We start from the raw sequence: 20020 nt of genomic DNA, 5'->3' as shown, positions 1-20020 counted from the left end.
TAGTTATACCAAGGCAACGGCCAACAAGGAGCTCTGGCGTGGGCTGGTCCATGAGGTCACAAAGAGTCAGAAGCGACTGAATGAGTAAACAACAACAAAAAACTAAGCCTGGATCTCGTTCATTAAATTCTAATCAAATGACAGGTTTGGCTAATTATTAATCTAACAATAATGATCATATTTATTTTAAGCAGTTTAATATACTCTATGTTTACTGTTAAATTAGGATGTGGGCAGATGGGTGAGGAAGGAAAGAACAAGATTACATACAAAATTAGAGAATTACGTCTTGTTGATTTCTTCACCCTGATGTACAATACTATTGTTTCCCACTGCAGGAAAATATAGAAGAGCTTAAGATGAGCATATTATATTAAAGAACCTATACCTGTAACATTTTATCAGGGCTGGGTTCAACTCCTGGGGGCATGTTGCTTGGGTCAAAGGCAAGTTGTTCCACCTCAGCAAAATAGTTGATTGGATTCTTGTTTAAGACAATCTTTCCCACAGGGATGAGAGGATAATCCTTGTGAGGCCAAATCTAGAAAATGAGATAAGCATTTTATTATGGTCTTCATTCTAAGAGACTTCCCAGATTTGTGGAATAAAACTATGCCAACATTTTTTCTCTATATGCAGTATATGAGAGAAAAATATAACAAACATACTTACTTTAGTTAAATCAAAAGGATTGAAAGGAAATCTCTCAGCTTGCTCAAATGTCATGACCTGAATATAGAAAGTCCATGATGGATAATTGCCATGAGCAATAGCATTATAAAGATCACGTAGAGCATAGTCAGGATCTTCAGAAGCCAGCCTTCCTGCCTCTTCAACAGAAAGATTTTTGATTCCCTGGTCAGTCTGAAATATGAAAATAAATCTGTTTGAACTTACATTAATAATCAGATGCTGATAATTCAAATATGTTTAATGCTTGTCCTGGCTCACAGAGCAGCAAGTAGTAGGGCCGTGAAAATTTTTTGTAATTTGTTGTGAGTTGCATCAAATTTGTTAGATTCGTATTTGTGACACAATATCCAATGCACGGGAGTTGTCCACACCAAAAAATTAAGAATAAAACTTCAGCCTGGTATTTTTTCGTAAGTTGTGTAAACGTTGTAACTCTGTGACACAAGAGCTTTGCAACTCCTTCCCCACAAAACTCTGCCGCTTGTGTCCTCAACCAGCCGGTCCCCCCTTCCCGCAGCTGCGCATCGTCACCAAAATGCTGTGTTGCCAGCCACACCCCCATTGTTGGAAACAAGTGGTTGAGGACCCAAGCGGCAGAGTTTTGTGGGGAAGGAGTTGCAAAGCCCATTCATCGCTATGATAAGTGCCTAGATTTGAATGGCGACTATGTTGAGAAGTGGTATTTCGGTGTGGCTTTCAATTGCATATGGTAAATGTTTTCTCCTATACTTTGTTCATTTTTAATTCCAAAACATAATCTTCTTTCTGGATAGCCCTCATATTATTATAACATTATGTGATTATTATTTTAAGAAAAAAGATAGACACACATAATGTGTGTTACAATAACTAAAATCACAAAACTGAAAAAGAAAACAAAATCAACACATATACAATATAAAGCTATACAATAGAAATATAACACTACACTGCCCAATTCAATAAAGTATTTCAAACCTGATCCTACTTTATAGATAACATGTTCATCAAAGTAAAATTCAAAACAGAGCAGCTACAGTACTTACTTTTACATGAAATTTGCAGTATACTGCTTTTCCACCAGCATTCACTAGCTTGAAAGTATGTGATCCATAGCCATTCATGTGACGATGTCCATCTGGAATGCCACGATCACTGAACAGAAAGGATACCTATAAAGCAGCAGCAACAGCAACAACAAGTACTTTTATTAAAATCTTTCATGAAGATTACCTTTCATAACTAAACCTAGGAGCTCAGGTACAACAGACAAGTGCATTTAAAGTTTTCTGATGTGGTTATTATTTTTCCCATTGTACCCATTGGCTAGAACAGTTTCTTTCTTTTCTGGATATTTTTCAGAGATTGGAAGCAGATGAGTAATGGACTCTGATAGATTTTTATTTTCTCCTCAGTACTACCAAGATATACATCTAAATATATGCTATTCTTAGCATGGTAGCCTCCTAAACATTACTTTGTCTCAATAGTGCAATCGTCCACTTTCACCTGTTTTTATCTATTCCATAAAAGGGGAAAAGATAGTTGCACACTTGATAAGCAACATTCCTTCCTTTCAACACAGATTGTGTGTTCTGAAGATTAAGGAAGACAGAGATTACCAGTGAAGCCAAATGTGTGAGTGGGAGCAACCATAATACCTGATATAGGCAACCTAGACAATGAAATTCTCCCTCCAGGGAATTCTTTCCAAGCTACCCCATAAAATATATTTAAACCAAGTTTTGAAAGCATTGAAATTGAAATTTATATTTAGGGCTGTATTTTAAATCTGGAGAATGATTTTTAAAAGAAGTTTTATTTCTGCTCTGTTATTTTGTTATGCCATGCTAGGACCCGGCACTGTCATCTTCTTGCTCAGGCATTTAGGAAGATCTAGCATGTTGCTAGATAACACTTCTGCAGTTTCTCTGATAAAAAGCAGGAGAGAAAGAAGGTATGTACTCTCCTTTTTCTCTGAGCTATTTGTAGTTTGTAAGGAAAAGGGAAAAAAGCAAATGGAAATTTAAGAAAAACATAGATCTTACCTGGTGCAGAGACTCAGGGCGAAGGCTCCAGAAGTCCCACACCATGTCTGGATCTTTCAGATGAGTCTGTGGATTCCTTTTTTGGCTATGGATAAACGATGGAAACTGATAAAAACAAAATACAAAGATATAATTCATTATTGTGTACTTAAGAGTTAGATCCATTACATTTGTACTAAATTCCATTAGAATTGTACTAAATTCAGTTTGAAATTATGTATTAGTAAATCAAAATCCATAAAACTTATTTTCATCTACCAAAAAAAGGAGATAATGGAATCACATTGCAGGATCTCATGCTATTCTTAATCATGTGTGTAATATTCAATTTAGGAAGTAGGACCAGGAATCATTCTGTAGGATTGGAGCTACTAAATCAATTCAGATCTCTCTCTCTCTTATCAGTAATCACAAGGAACAGCAACAAGAGGAGCGGTTTTAATTCTCAAAGAACATGTAGGTGACCTTGGAAGAATCACTACATGAAATGGTCCCTGCCAATCCCCAGAAGAGATGTGTGGCAGTAATAGGGGCTCCCTGATGAGGGAAACAAAAGTAGTGGTTTGCAAGCCTGGCCTTATTTCTGAAGAAGCAAAATCCATGATATAGAAGACATGCCAAGCCCACTGAGTGTTACCCTTTCATTTGGGTCCATGTAGGACTCAATGACACAAAAGAGTAAGAAGATTTGGGTAGGAAACTAGAGGACTTTGATGCACAGGTTGTCATTTGTCTCTTCTGCTAACTGAAGGACATGACCCAGAAAGTGAGAGAAGAACAGTGGAGATAAACAACCGGATCTGCAGATAGTCCAATTAAGTGCCACTGAATGTGCTGAGTTGTATATGATCATTACAAATCAAATCTCTCTCCATCTTCAAATCAAACATACCTAGAAAAAATCATGATGTGATTATGCAAAAACACAAACCTTGATGTTGGAAGATTCTTGCCTTTAGCACAGGACTGGTTGCTTGGCACAATATTTTAAACTTAGTTTTAGAAAATCAGCTTTATATGAAGAAAGTTAGACATTTGGGAAAAAAGAGAAACAAATGTTCTATACTTCATAAATTTCTACACAACTCATGATCCAGAGAAATGAATGCCATAATATAACATACCAGCATTGCATCTCTAATAAAGAAGATGGGAGTGTTGTTCCCTACAAGGTCCCAGTTGCCCTCTTCTGTATAGAACTTCATTGCAAAACCTCGAGGATCACGAACGGTGTCAGCTGAACCTGCTTCACCAGCTATAAAACAAGGGTTTACATTAACACTGAAAACTTCACACAATCCCAAAAATATCTCAAATAAATTACTGTCAAACTTTCACTTCAGTTTTATTGGCCCCTATCTCCAAGGGATTGTACTGATACCATTCAAGTTCTAAGCAAGTATCTCGCAATTACCCTGGGAACCGATTTAAAAATAGTCTGTAAATTTTTTCACTTCATTGCCTTCCCACCTAATGAACACTGCCTTAACAATCCTTAAACTCAAACAGCATCTCTGCTGATTAATGCTATTCTAGGGAGAACTAATACAGGGAGAACAGACACAATCTCTTGTATTGGTCTACTGAGGACTATATTTAAACTACAACACAAGAAGGTAGTGCTGCACCAATGCACCAACGTAAGGAATGACTCTCATACAAATTATCTGGTACTTACAAGTTATAAACTAAAACTTCCATATACTGTATTTCTACTGAATTATCTTTCACAACATCACAATTACACAGAATAATAATAAACAACATATATCAGGAAAACAAACAGTGAAAATAGCTCAAAGTATAATGGACACTTATTATTTACTGTTAAGTGGTTTTATTTTTGGTTTGATAAACTCCAAATACAGTTAGCACTTCACATTCATGCAGGTTAAGGACACAGAGCCCCTGAATAACTATATAACTAATAGACTCTTTTTGCTCAGCCAGTCACTTCCTTTCTTTGATGCATCAGCCTGAATTTAAAACCCTTCTTTCATCTCAGTTTTTTTCCTATTCAGTTCTCCTCTCGCTATATATCACTGTCTCCTCTACTGCATACCAGGACACCCTGGAAATCAGTGTTCATCATCGCAACACAAGCCTCGACCCAAATTTAAGGTGATGGTGGGAGCTGAAGGAGTCAGCAAAGGAAGACATGGATCAGCTGGGAAGGATTATAACTGAGGTTTGTGGTGGGATGATAGGTAATGGAGAGTGGGGAAGAAACAGCCAAAGAAAGGAGTTTAAAATCTGGATGAGACTTTAGTGGGATAGTGGGAAGGGAACTAATAAAAGGAGTTTCTAATTTCAGTGTTGCTTTGATGGGAAGATAGGGAAGTGACAATGGAGGAAGGAAGTTTACATCTCGGTGTTGTTTCGATGGGAAGGTGAACATCAAAAGAAGTTTCAAACCTGGGTGCTGCTTTGGTGGGAAGTGGGAAGGGGAACATCAGTGGAAGGCATATCAAACCTCCATGTTGCTTTGATAAGGAGGTGAGCAAAGGTGGAAGGAGTTTCATATCTAGGTAGGAAGGGAGCAATGAAGGAAGGGGTTTAAAACCTTGATCAGGCTTAGATGGGAAGGTGCGAAAGGGAGTAAGGGACTGGTGCTGCTGGAAAGACAGTGTTGGAGAGCAGAAAGATTGGGGTAAGGTGATGGCGCTAGTTAAACAGTAGCAAAAATAGCTGTAAATAATCAAATTGGTGAAAGTGAAACCTATGAATGTGGAGGCACTGATTGTAGTACTTGAACTTAAGGATGCAACATCCTTTAGTTAACAAGATAATATAGGGCTGTTCCTGATATATGTTGTTTATTATCATTCTGTGTAATCATGATATTGTGAAAGGAACATACATGGAATATTAAGTTTATAAGTTATAAGTACTTGGTAATTTGTGTAAGAGTCATTCCTTGGCTTGGTGCATCTGCTGTGGACTGGCAATACTAATTGAACAATTTTCTTTAGAAGAAAGGAAACCACATTTCCAAGGTATATAATGTTACGAACCATTTTCTTACTCTAAATAAGGAGGAAGGAACCGCGAGAAATAAATAAATATGGTGGCACCTTTACAACAAATTGGTGTTTAAATCTGCACAAGCTTTCATGGATATGCAATTTCTTCAGAAGCAGTAGTCAGTGGTATTAAGGCTTCAGGGACAGACCTTTCTCACTGTTCCTTAAGTAGCAAGAGGCAGAGTTGCTAATTGCTCATCATTTCCTGCCAATATAATTAAGCAAACTAAGTAAAATATGCTCTCTGAATTCTTGTGGTAACTGTGGGCAGAAGACACTAGGGTTTTGCTGTTATGGGGTGGATTTAGGATATAATTGATAGACACTTTACTACTCTTTTCTTAATGAGATTTTTGAAAAGCAGGAAGAATAAAAAAATTCACACTGAGAGAGATCAGTGAACATAATAAATCAGAAGTATCAGTGAAAGCCAGATAGAAATAAAAACAATGAGAATACAAACAGACATTTGAAAAAGTCTTACCAACAGTAGAAAATCGAATGGCGATGAGCGTTTTTTTACCAATGTGCTCAAACACTTTTGCTTTGCAATATTTGGTGATATCGTGAGTCACTTCAAAATACCCAAAAGCACCTGAAATTGAAAAAAAGTTACCATACTTTAGAAACAAACAGTCTAAACAGTCTAAAGATCAAGAACTTTTAGAATAATATCAAACAAAATAACTAAAATGTGGAATAAATAAGTAAATGTAAATAAATAGGTAAAAGTGCAAAGAATACCATCTCAGACAATAAACTGGAGGGGTTTAATTTGCATAGCTGGACTTTCTTTTAAGTTCAAGAAAAGGTTATACATAGTTTTTCAACTGTGCCAGTTAAAGTATGTTGGCAAAGTAAAATCTGTTAATTAGTAAAATATGGCAGAATTAAAATAACAAAGAAATTCTACAGAATAAGTCATGATTCCCAAAAGTAGTTCAATGCTATAAGAGAACAGGAAAAAGCAGTAAAATATTTTATTTGATCTAACTTAAAATCTTGCTAGACTGTGGGAGACAGAAATTCACAGAATCCTTTTTATTTTCTTGTTCATTCTGTACAGTATGTAAAACTGTGTACGCCGAAATTCTGTAAATAGTTCACAATGTTAGATGCTCTATATTTTAAAGGAAATATAGCACACAGTCTCTAACACACACAGTTTATGGGCACTGAATGTTTGCCCTATGTATGTATAATGTGATCCACCCTGAGTCCCCTTCGGGGTGAGAAGGGCAGAATATAAATACTGTAAACAAATAAATAACACTCACCTGCTCCTTTGGCATGAACAACTCTTTCAGGAATCCTCTCTCGGTCAAAATGTGCCATCTCATCAGTGAAAACCACATCCTGAACCAAGAGAGGACCTCGTGGACCCACAGTCAGGACATTCAGTTTGTCTCCCACTGGGATTCCTGCGCCCGTGGTCAAGGCATCTGCTTTCTAGATTCATGGGGAGAAATCAAAATTAAAACAATGAAAAGTACACGTAATAGTAAAAAAAATGTTCAGTATCTTAGTTGAAAGCAATCACATTTGAGAGACACCTGAAGTAATTGTGCTTCTGAAACTAGAGGAAACACTGTTTCTTGCTTTAGATCCTAATATTTCATAGGATGAGTTCTATTGAATGGGATTAGTTTCACCCACCTTAGAAGAGTAATTTTTGTGTGAATGGGGGTGTCACTTCCTAACAGTCACTATTAAATACATTTTCAGACAAAGAATTGAAGAGTCACATGAAACTATACCTCTAAACCTTCTGTATCATTGGGTTTAGAAACTGTATGGTAATTAAGTCCTTAACAATGTTTATGTCTTCCCTTGGAGATTTCAAGCTAACTTCAACAAAATAAACAGTTTATTTTTATCCAAATTAAGAACAATTTAATGACTGAGGAATGAAAATAATTTAATTTCCTATATTTTAATTAATGTAGAATAATATTTACTTCTATAATTAATGGGCAGTTATCCTAGTTATATCCTATATTGCAATGTATATAATCTTTTGACTATTTTCAACATTGCTAAAATGTCATCTTGTGCAAAATATAAATTATTGACAGTTGTAGGAATTTTCAACTGCAGTACAATTCATCCATATATAAAAAGTCCAGAAGAAGGCTAGCAAAGTAGTTGATTCATTTTCAAAAGTAAAGTTTTTTCATATTATGCACAGAAAATGCACATGTTTTCAAAGGGCTTTAGAGACATGGCTATTTATATCTGCTTTTATTAATTAATCTGAGATTGGTTCAGACACATTTTTAAGTGCTACTGCCTTTCTGTTTAGGGGTGTTTTCTTGATGTTTTTAATATTAATTTTTATTCTGTAATCATATGCTATTAAGAAATTATTATAATCATTATTTCATGTAAACCACATTGAGAAACTTGTGCAGCATTAAAAGGTGCCATAATAATAATTAGAATAAATAATGTCATTCTGTGACAATGTGTATAGCCCAAATCACACTATAGAAAAGTACAGATTAATTCATTAGAGAAGGTTCTCAACCTATGGGTCCCCAGGTGTTTTGGCCTACAACTCCCATAAATCCCAGCCAGTTTACCATTTTAGGATTACTGGGAGTTGAAGGCCAAAACATCTGAGGACCCACAGGTTGAGAACCACTGCATTAGAGCATGAACGAAGTCTGGAATTCATGCCTAACAAAGATGTTTCATTTATCACTGTGGATTAAAACAGCTGCTTTATGAAATGGCATTTTTATTTAAAGTGTAACTAATATCAAGGTCACTAAAAACAAACCAATAGCATAGCTATGCTGGGGTCTTTAGCACATCCTTAGCATCCATTGTGTTTTAATCAATAAATCAACAAAGTACTGAACTTTATTTCAGATTTACTTCTTCACAAAGGTCTCTGAATGCATTTGTAAAGTATCAATTACTGAGCCATTATAAAGTTGTTGTCTTTGTAAAAGAAATATAGTGGACTCTTGATATCCGCAGGAATTACCCACCCCACCCAGTGGATATCAAAATTTGTGAATGCTTAAGTCCCATTATAAAATAGTTTCCCTTATATAAAACAGCAAAATCAAGGTTTGCTTTTTTACTTCTTTAAAAATATTTCCAAATTGAGGATGGTGAAATCTGTGGATATGGAGAATGGCCTATATAGCCTTCTCTGAAGGAATTAAAAGAGAAAGAAGGGTAATAGTCAAAGATGCCCATGGGAATCACCTATTATTGCACTCTGCTTTGCACATAGAAACAGGTTTATTTTACATGACATAATCAGGCAGTAGGATCGGTGCTTCCTCTGTAGAAAACAAATACGTACAGAGCCATTATTCTAAACTGTCCAGAACGTTATTTCCAAATTCTTGAAACCACAACAACACAATTAGCTACAACAACACAACAGACATGATGTTTGGCCCTTGTTCAGTCTTCTGGTATCTATTGTTTCAATCACAAATAATTGTTAACGGCAGTAACAGATCCTTTTGTATTGTTTCATCTGTAAAGGAAATGAAGGACTGAAATGGCAGATACATGGGGGATTAGGCAATGTAATTGGGTGAGAATCATGTTATAACTTGCCTCTTGACCCATGCCAATAATCTATCTTGGAAGGGGTTACAGATAATGTGACCTGCAAAAGTTAACAAAACAGAACCCAGCAAGAAAGACACACTATCAAAGACATAATGAAATTACATTTCCAAAGTAATAGTTGGATATAGCTGCTAAATTGGTGCAGTGAGTAATGTTTTTTTAATTATTTAAAAAAACATTTTTGGAATTTTTTGACAGGTTTATTTTTTTTCAAACTCCATGTTATCTTCTTGAGTTGGACGCTTTAGAAAAGGTAAAAAAAAGTTATGAGCAACAAAAGTAACAATATAATGAACTACACAATGGATTGCTTAAAAACGAAAAAAATGAATGTGTTTTAAACATGTTCTGGCTCTTATTACTTACAAAAGTATTTTAAGGATAATTTTTACTTCTGTCAACTTACGATAATCAGTAGGATAGCTAATAAACGTTCCATAAAGGGGCATCCAACAGTTTTGCAGATTTTGTCATAAATAGGAAAATTTCTCTTACATAAACAGCATACATAACAATCCGTTCCATCATGCATAAACTGGAATTTTAGGCCCCTACTACACAGCTGAATAAAATCCCACATTATTTGCTTTGATCTGGGATATAGGGCAGTGTAGACTCAGCTAATAAATAATAATAATAATAATAATAATAATAATAATAATAATAATAATAATAACAACTACTACTACTACTACTTTATTTTTATATCTCGCCTCCATTTTCCCAAAGGGACTCAGGGCAGCTTACATGGGGACAAGCCCGATCCAACAAAGATTAAAACCAAACATAGATTAAAACATATCTCAATAAAATCAACATTACAAGAAGACAAGAACATAAAAACAGCATCATCAGCAGCCAATAGTCTGAGCAGTAATGGGTACTGAAATTCGGGGGGAAAGAATTGTGCAATAGAATTTCAGAACAGGGCTGGTGGACAAAAATGCAAGGGCCAATAATAAATTAGAAGTAAAAGAGTAATGTCAGTTTAAAACACTAAACCTATAGGAGGAAGGGCAGGGATAAAGGGCGGGAACTGCTGGTAGATATAGTTTGGGGCCAAATATCTTGCAAACTGATTAATCGAAAGCACAACAGAACATCCATGTTTTTAGCTCTATACGGAACATGGACAGTGTGGGTGCTGTCCAGTTCAAAGCAGATATTGTGGGTTATTCTGCCTTGATATCCTGGGTTATATGGCTGTGTGGAAGGGCCCAAAGTCACTGGATTAGTTCACATCTATTTAAAACTAGTTCTTCACTGCAAGCACATACAGCCCGAAGGTTCAAAATATTAAGTACAGAAATAACATGGTCTTCATCTTCCCAAGCATAAGTTGAATATAAACTTGGACAGGTCCTATTATGACTTCCAAAATGACCAAGTTATGCTTACATAGAAAGGATATTTTCCCACTTTGTGCTCAGTTCATATTTTTATATGGTGCATCAAGGAATATGAATAACTGGTCAATTTGTAGACTTTTCCCAGCCTGCATAAAACTTCCAAATGTTGGTTGATCAACATGTAGCTGAATTTCTCTCACACTTACACCAAATAATTCAAACTGGCCATTTCCTCTGTGCTGAGATTGTCCAAAGCAAGGAAATAAACTTCTGAAAAAGAGCTAAACTGACATGTGAGTCATCCTTTAAGGACTGGTGACCTTCCTGTATTCAAAGTTACCCTAGAACAATGGTGGCAAACCTTTGGCATGTGTACCAAAAGGGGCACGCTGCACCCTCTCTCCTGGCACACACGCAGCTCCCTGCTCGCCACCCTGCCTGCCTGCCTCCCCCCTCTCCCGAGTACCCCCCCCCCCAGGTTTGGGCACTCCGTCTCTAAAATGTTTGCCATCACTGCCATAGGAGATCACAGGAGAGTCTTGTGGTGTAATTTTTTCAGTTTACATGAACTTCTCATCTGCATGTTACAATAATCACTACTGTTTCAAAAATGCTTTATAATACACTGTGTTATGTTTGTGAATGCTGGACATTTTTTTAAAAAAAACAACTACTAGAATGTCATAAGATTCAGAAAAGAAAAATGGTCTTAGTCATACAGAAATTCATAAAACAATGTGTTCAAGAACTCAAGATTAGGTATGGCAGAAATGATGAAGTAATACACAATGTATAAAATGAACTGTTGTACTCAGATACATAAAAGCTATGGAAAGCATTATTTTCACTTTAAGATCCCCCCCCCCACCCACATTTTTACCAATTTTAAGAGATATTCAAAAAGTACTGACTGGGGCAAGCGGGGAAATTCTCCAATACCTTGGCAAGTGAAATCGTTTTCTATTACACTCACTGGTACAAATGGAACTATCACTGCATAACATATCACTCACAGCACAACTACATTGCACTGAGAAGTTTGTATGCACCTCAGTGCAATCCATGCACCTATGTCCATTGCTATATGCATGCAATTGTAAGCTTAAGGGTGGTTTCATTGTCAAGTATCTATTCAAGTATCACAACATAATTCAATCAGTCAAAATACTTTCCTCTTACAAATATAGTGTGTGCAATAAATCCACCAATACAGAAAACACTGTCCTGAATAACAGGAAACACTAGGGAAATGGGAAGAGGAAATTTGGTTATGAAACATTACATTATTTAGTGTATTTTTGTTAACTCAGTTAAGGTCAACTTGAATTGAGAATATGAGCTCTATAAATTTACTAGAAAGTATTTTTCTGAAACCCTGTCACAAACATATTATAAAACAAGGGTTTTATCTTCTGTTTAGAGTGCCACCGAAAGCTTTTTGATTACAAAAAAAGATCTCAGTAAAAATATCAAACTGCATTAAAATATGCAAGATAGTAACACTACAGCCCCCGATGGCATAGTGGGTTAAACTGCTGAGCTGCTGAACTTTCCGACTAAAACGTCGGCTGTTCAAATTCGGGGAGCGGAGTGAGCTCCCAATGTTAGCCCCAGCTTCTGTCAGCTTAGCCGTTCGAAAACATGCAAATGCGAGTAGATCAATAGGTACCACTCCGGCAGGAAGGTAACGGCACTCTGTGCAGTCATGCTGGCCACATGACCTTGAAGACATCTACGGACAGTGCCAGCTCTTCAACTTAGAAATAGAGATGAGCACCAACACACAGAGTCAGACATGACTACACTTAATGTCAGGGGAAAACCTTTACCTTTACTTAATATTATTAGATGTTATTCATAAGCATTTCCTTTCTGATAATCCAAATTTGCAGGCAACTTTCAAATGTTATTCCCAAATGAAACAGACCATAGATAATAGTATAATAAATAGATAATTTTATTATTAGTATTTAAGCTACCTTGAGTCTCAATCATGGGCAAGAGGTGGCTGGGGAGAAGGATAGCTATAAAATATCTATATGTCCATGTTCCAAATCACGGTTTCTTGAAAGCTACTTTTGTCAACTAATGCAAAGGGAGGAACAACACATTCAACTAGGGTTATGGTTATTTGTCTGCGCATTTGATAATCTGAATATGTAATATAATAATAATAAGTAATATTATCTAATAGACTAAATTTCAAAATTTCTACTTCTATTTGTTCACACTTCCATACTTGAGCACTTAAAATTACCTATTACTGGCACTGGAAGACAGTCACCCTCGAACTGTAAATCCTGGCTGTATCATCTTAGCACTAATATAACTGCATTCTGTTATCCACTATAAAGCAGATTCTCAATAACACCCCCACCCCCTCAAAAGCAGCTTTTTGAACTGGAATATTATTTTACATCCTGTTAGAAACATATGGTTTATTTGATAGAGATGATGTATTTAACAAAATTAGATATAAATCAGTGATACATATGCCAAATGAAATCTTGTCAAGATTTAAATAACTAATTTATATAAACTTTCCAGTCCAAACACGTACCCTGTTTTCCCTAAAATAAGACATCCCCAAAAAATAAGACCTAGTAGAGGTTTTGCTGAATGGCTAAATATAAGGCCTCCCCTGAAAGTAAGACCTAACAAAGTTTTTGTTTGGAAGCATGCCCGCCGAACAGAACACCAGAGCATGCACGATTGGTAAATGTACGTACCATAGAGTGTTGTACATGGAAATATTGGTAGTAACAAGAAATTCTTGACAGAAGTCACAGTTTGTCTGGTTTGGTTATGTTGGTTTGTGATGACAACTACTGTACAGTATAGAATAAATGTTCATTTTTTTGTTCAACAATAAATGTGAATTCTTCTTCATGGAAAAATAAGACATCCCCTGAAAATAAGACCTAGCGCATCTTTGGGAGTAAAAAATAATATAAGACACTGTCTTATTTTCGGGGAAACACGGTATAACCTTGGGTTGCAATGTCACATAAAAAGATCTTGCAACAATGTAGTTACCATTAGTACTTAAGAAAGCAACATCCAAAATCTTTGCCAGGCAGGCCACATGCTTTTCACACTATTTTAATCTCCTTAAAGATAAGAGGGTCGGTTGTGAAACTACAATTAATTTGTTGATTCATTCTGTAAATATGCATGAACAAACTGAATTGGGTTCTACAGACTTCCAGTAAACAAAGATTTATAAGCTTTATTCCATGAGTAAGGTTGTTGTTCTTTTCTCTATAACAAAAACAAAACAAAAAACATCAAAACACTGAAACATTATCCATGAAATACAAGAAACTGGTATTAAAACTACAGACCTTCGAAAATGTGTTGTAAAAACCACATATTTACTTCAATAAAAAGTAATGCCTATGGATCTAATCAAGTTACAAGTAGGTTTATCCACCTGGAGCCTACACACACAGCCTTTACTCGCATATAACAACAAAATCACAACAAAGTATACAAAAAAAATCAGATAAAAGGAAAGCATAATTAAGAGTTACTAATCTCAAAAATAAAGTCTGCAACAGCCTATCAAAAGAATGCATCAGTTGTAGGGAAGATATGGAATTTTGTAACATCCTTTCCATTGAGGACACAGTGAAAATTACTGAACTATTTAACAGTCCTGGTAACTTGATTCCATGAGTCAATTCACACCATAGTTTGAAGATTCAGAAACAAGCATCCTTTCTCATGTATGAGACTTTGAGATAATTATTCACATTCTATTCTAGATAAAAAAATAAAATTTGTTTCATCTCATGTTCAAGGTTGGCCTGATGTGTGATATGTGATAATAAACCACCAAAGATTTTTCACCCAAGACAGCAAAGATTTTTGCTATGTTAAATATGTGTAGCTTTTAAAACTGGATATGAAGATTTAAAATATTACTTAGCTATTAAAGTATTCGTTGAAATGAACAATAATGTAATAGTGTTTGCACACATTTGGATAAGAAGGAAGGTTTTGTAATACAGTGGGTTCTTTGGAGTTTAGTTCCAGGACGTCCCATCATAATAAAATCCATGGATGTTCAAGTTCCATGATATATACAATGACATTGTAAAATGGTGTACCTAATATAAAATGGCAAAATCAAGGTTTGCTTTTTGGATTTTAAAAAATATTTTCAATCTGTAGATATTTTAATCTGTAGATATAAAATCTGTGGATGCAGGAAACTAACTGAAGTTTTAAATCATATATTTATTCATTATTTATTTACTTCATTTCTATCCCATCTTTCTCACCCAAAGGAACTCATGGTGGCTTACAAGACTGGCATTCAATGCTGATAAAACCACAATAACAGTAAAATATAAAAACAGTTAAAAACTATTAACATTAAGCAATAATACACATAAAACAATATGCAAAATTTAAAAGCATATAAAGTGCATAGTTCCTATCATCCCAGGTCCACCCCCACCCCTAAACACAGTCAACAGTTAAAATTGGTCATGATGAGTTCTTTTACAGATCCATCATCGGTGGAATTCACATTGTTCTCTGAATATGAGCGAACTACAACTCCCATCATCTCCGGTCAATCCCTCCCAAGAACTTAAAGTTGGTTAAGAGGGGTATGTGTGCCAGATTTGGTCCAGATCCATCATCGGTGGGGTTCACTGTGCTCTCTGGAAGTTCTCTCTGGATGTGTGGTAAACTGCAGTTCCCATCATTCAGGGTCAATTTCTCCATCACAACCCCCTAAACCCCTCTAGTATTTTTTATTGGTCATGATGGTTCTGTGTGCCAAGTTTAATCCAGATCTGTTTTTTGCAGGAGTCACAGGGCTATCTGAAACTGGGGGCCATCTTGGAAAATGCATACATAGACAGATATACATACATATTTTAACTTTTAAATATATAGATGGCAGAACTATCATGCAGGTTTCTTATCAAGATTTGTTCAAAAATTTGCTTCCTCTAAGGCTGAGAATATATGACTTGACCAAGGTGCTCCAGGTATCTACAATTGTGAAATAACATCAACAGCCCTTTCTTTTTATCCATTACTTGAATAAACTCACACTATTGTAAACACTGTGTTGTCGAAGACTTTCATGGCCGGAATCACTAGGTTGTTGTGAATGTGCCATGTTTCAGAAGCATTCTCTCCTGATGTTTCACCCATTTCTATGGCAGGCATACTCAGAGGCATACTGTGAGATCTGTTACAAAATAGGCAAGTGGGGTTTATATATCTGTGGGAGAAAGAACTCTTGTCTGTTTAAAGCAAGTCTGAATGTTGCAATTGATCACCTTTTTTAGCACTGAATAGTCTTGCAACTTCAACGCTGGGCTGCTTCCTGCCTGAGGGAATCCTTTGTTGGGAGGTGTTAGCTGGCCCTGATTGTTTCATGTCTGGAATTACTCTGTTTGCTGAGTGTTGTTCTTTATTTACTGTTGATTTTAGAGTTTTTTAATACTAGTAGTAAGATTTTGTTCATTTTCATGGTTTCCTCCTTTCTGTTGAAATTATCCACATGCTTGTGGATTTCAATGGCTTCTCTGTGTAGTCTGACATGGTAGTTGCAAGAGTGGTCCAGAATTTCTGTGTTCTCAGATAATATGCTGTGTCCAGGTTGGTTCATTACCAATAGTGCTATCAACCCACTTTTTCCTTCATGCGAGTTGTAGTCCATCTGCATTCCAGTCCAACTATAACATCGTCTAATAACACACTCGCTTAATCTTACTCAGATAATAGATTATTGCCCTGTCATATACTCTGTTTCTGAAAATCTGTATTAAATAGCAAAATACGAGACTCCTGTGATGAGCCGCAGGTATTCACATTGCAAGAGTTGGTTCACCTAGGCATGAATACTTAATCCCACAGAAATAAATGGGTTAAAATATCTTCCATCCAAATCATCAAAGGCCTTGGAAGTGGTTGGTTTTGGCTGCAGTGTCAGGTTTTGGACTTGGGCAACTCTTGATATGAAATCGTAAACAACCTTTGGTTAAAGGACCAGAGTCTAATCATATTTCTCTTCTTGGATGGCATCCAAAATTCAGAGGATTAGTTTGCTTTGCAAGAAACAAACCAAACTGAATCATTGTATAAAGTGTAACTCTGTGCAAATTATAATATTGACACGTTTAATATATAACACTCCGATAAAAACATTTTTTCTTATTGTAGCATTTTTTAAAAACACTTAAAGGTTTTGTAGTACCCCCTGTTCTGGGCTGCTGTGAATTTTTCAGGCTGTATGGCCATGTTCCAGAAGCATTCTCTCCTGATATTTTACCCACATCTATGACAGGCATCCTCAGAGGTTGTGAGGTCTGTTGGAAACTAAACAACTACCGTGTTTCCCCGAAAATAAGACAGTGTCTTATATTAATTCTTGCTTCCAAAGATGTGCTAGTTCTTATTTTCAGGGGATGTCTTATTTTTCCATGAAGAAGAATTCACATTTTTTGTTGAACGAAAAAATGAACATTAATTATATACTGTACAGTAGTTGTCATCATAAACCAGCATAACCAGACAAACTGAATCCTATCAAGAATTTCTTGTTACTACCAATATTTCCATGTACAACACTCTATGGTACGTACATTTACCAATCGTGCATGCTCTGGTGTTCTGTTCGGCGGGCATGCTTCCAAACAAAAACTTTGCTAGGTCTTACTTTTGGGGGAGGCCTTATATTTAGCAATTCAGCAAAACCTGTACTAGGTCTTATTTTCTGGGGATGTCTTATTTTAGGGGAAACAGGGTAGTAGCCAGATTTTGTTCATTTTCATGGTTTCCTCCTTTCTATTGAAATTGTGCACATATTTGTGGATTTCAATGGCTTCTCTGTGTAGTCTGACATGATATTAAAATTATTATTAATTATTAACATTATTAATAAGTATTTAAAAACTCTAAAATAAAAGACAGTAAATAAAGAACAACACTCAAAAACAGGGGAATTCCAGACAAGAAACAATCAGGGTCAACTAATACATCCCAAAAAAGGATTCTCCTAGGCAGGAAGCAGCAAGGTTTTGAAGCTGAAAGGCCATTCAATGCTAATCAAGGTGGTCGATTGCAACATTCACACTTACTTCTTACAGACAAGAGTTCTTTCTCCCACCCTGGATATATAAACCATACTTGCCTGGTTTCCAACAAACCTCACAACCTATGATGATGCCTACCATAGATGTGGGTGAGACGTCAGGAAAGAATGCTTCTGGAACATGGCCATACAGCCCGGAAAACTCACAGCAACCCAGTGATTCCGACCACACCCAACAACACACCCCGTTCTTTCACAAATTTAATTCCTGCTGTCATTCAGGCACATCTGGCAACATAGAAACATCAACACAATTCATGAAAAAATGTACATAATGGGAAACGTCAATTGTGGGTTAACACTTCTATAAAATCAGTAAACCAGGCTTGTTGTTTCCACTGGGGTTTGGTTCCATGACCTTTATGGGTACCTAAAATCTGCAGATACTCAAGTCTCATTATAGTTGGTGGCTTTGCTAATATAAAAATGGCAAAAATCAAAGTTTGTTACATAGTGGTGGAATCTGTGGATACAGGGGAATGTCTGGATTCATTTCGAAGTTTTTGTATAATTCCCAGTGCCACCCATTGCCACCTTTTAACCTGCGTTTTGCCCCATTCCAGAAGACCAACATCCATCCCCTTCAAATAACAGCAGGAGAGCTATTGAAGCCACAAAAGCCCTGTCCTCTGTCCAGCCCAAACCAAAAGGCTCCACCCTGTCCTTCTATTATAATACTCTAATCCAGATATGGGCAAGCTTGGACCCTCCAGGGGTTTTAGACTTCAACTCCCACCATTCCTAACAGCCTCGGCCCCCCCTCTTTTCCCTAAGCGGCTGAGGCTGTTAGGAATGGTGGGAGTTGAAGTCCAAAACCCCTGGAGGCCCCAAGCTTGCCCATGGCTGCCCTAATCTATTCTAACGGTCATCTCCCACCATAGGAGACAGCGGGCACGGAAACGCCCCCAAACCCCCCTTGTGCACAAGAATAATCTCGCCCAATCGAGGCACTGCTAGTCCGTTCCAACGGAATGCACAAGCGCGAGGCTTGCGGACCATACCAACAAGTTCATTTGGGGGGGAGGGGAGACTAATTTGATCTTGGTACCTGAGAGCCGCGCTGGTCTTTCCAGCGCTGCATCTGATCGTCGGCATAGTCCCGGCCGCCTGCCATTTTGCGGGGTTCGCGCTGGACCTGACTAGAAGATGCGAAGAGCCGACGGAGAAAGGGACGCTCTGACAAGGGACCCGAGCCAGCGCCACATATATGTCTCTCCCTCTCCCTCTCTCCGCTTGTTGGGCGGAGAAAATGGAAATAACAGTCCTGAGGGAGAGGTCGCCCCGAGAGCCCCGCCCTCCTCTCCCTCATTGGTCCGCTGGGCTCCTCCGCGAGCGCTCATTGAACGTCCCGCAACGGGAAAACCAACCCTCGCGATGGGGAGGGGGTTGTGTGTATGTAATCTATCTCTATCTATCTTATCTATCAATCAATCATCTTGAGAGGGCAAACAAATAATTGCTGGAAAAATCAGAAATGCTGGACCACTCTCACAACCACCATGTCAGACTACACAGAGAAGCCACGGAAATCCATGAGCATGTGGACAACTTCAACACAAAGGAGGAAACCATGAAAATGAACAAAATCTGGCTGCCAGTATTTTTTTAAAAAATCCAAAATCAGGACAGTAAATAAAGAACAATACTAAAAAAAAAACCATAGGAATTCCAGACATGAATCAACCAGGGCCAGCTAACACCTCCCAACAAAGGATTCCCCCAGGCAGGAATCAGCCAGGCTTTGAAGCTGCAAGGCTTTTCAATGCTAATCAAGGTAATTAATTCACGCTTGCCTCCAACATACAAGAGTTCTTTCTTCCACTCTGAACAATCCACAGATATATAAACCCCAATTGCTTACTTTCCAACAGATCTCACAACCTGCCATAGATACAGGCAAAACGTCTGGAGAGAATGCTTCTGGAACGTGGCCATACAGCCCGGAAAACTCACAGCAACCCAATTGCTGGGAAAGAGAGAAGAGCGCAAGAATTACAAAGGAAACCTCTCTCATTATTATTCTGAAGTCCCACCTCACTGAGTCCCAAACTTTGGTCCTTTCCAGATGTTTTGGACCTCAACTCCTAGAAGAGCTAGCCAGGGTAGCCAATGGCTGGGAATTCTGATAGCTGAAGTCCCAAACATCTGGAAATCACTGTTCTGTGGGATTCAGCAGGGCATCCGCCCTTGAGCTTATGACTCAGCACTTTT

At 37.2% G+C, this 20020-nt stretch overlaps 1 protein-coding gene across 3 annotated transcripts in view; it reads right to left on the bottom strand.

Annotated features, from left to right (window-relative positions):
* The window catches only part of cat (catalase), a 52012-nt gene that overhangs the window by 9877 nt on the left and 22115 nt on the right, over window positions 1-20020 (bottom strand). Inside the window, exons 1-9 of one of the 3 annotated variants that reach the window (XM_062967863.1) lie at window positions 18858-19048; window positions 17889-18037; window positions 7021-7192; window positions 6228-6338; window positions 3845-3975; window positions 2721-2825; window positions 1719-1844; window positions 673-864; window positions 389-541 (exon numbers count right to left, since the gene is read on the bottom strand). In XM_062967863.1, the coding sequence (XP_062823933.1) occupies window positions 389-541; window positions 673-864; window positions 1719-1844; window positions 2721-2825; window positions 3845-3975; window positions 6228-6338; window positions 7021-7192; window positions 17889-17891 (993 nt within the window). In that variant the 5' untranslated portion in view covers window positions 17892-18037; window positions 18858-19048. Of the gene's footprint in view, window positions 1-388; window positions 542-672; window positions 865-1718; window positions 1845-2720; window positions 2826-3844; window positions 3976-6227; window positions 6339-7020; window positions 7193-17888; window positions 18038-18857; window positions 19049-20020 lie in introns of those variants that run through there. The other 2 variants (XM_003225166.4, XM_008117401.3) reach the window with 2 other exon arrangements.

Source organism: Anolis carolinensis, chromosome 1, assembly GCF_035594765.1.
Source record: "Anolis carolinensis isolate JA03-04 chromosome 1, rAnoCar3.1.pri, whole genome shotgun sequence".
Taxonomy (NCBI): domain Eukaryota; kingdom Metazoa; phylum Chordata; class Lepidosauria; order Squamata; family Dactyloidae; genus Anolis; species Anolis carolinensis.
This window is presented reverse-complemented; position numbering and strand designations above follow the sequence as displayed.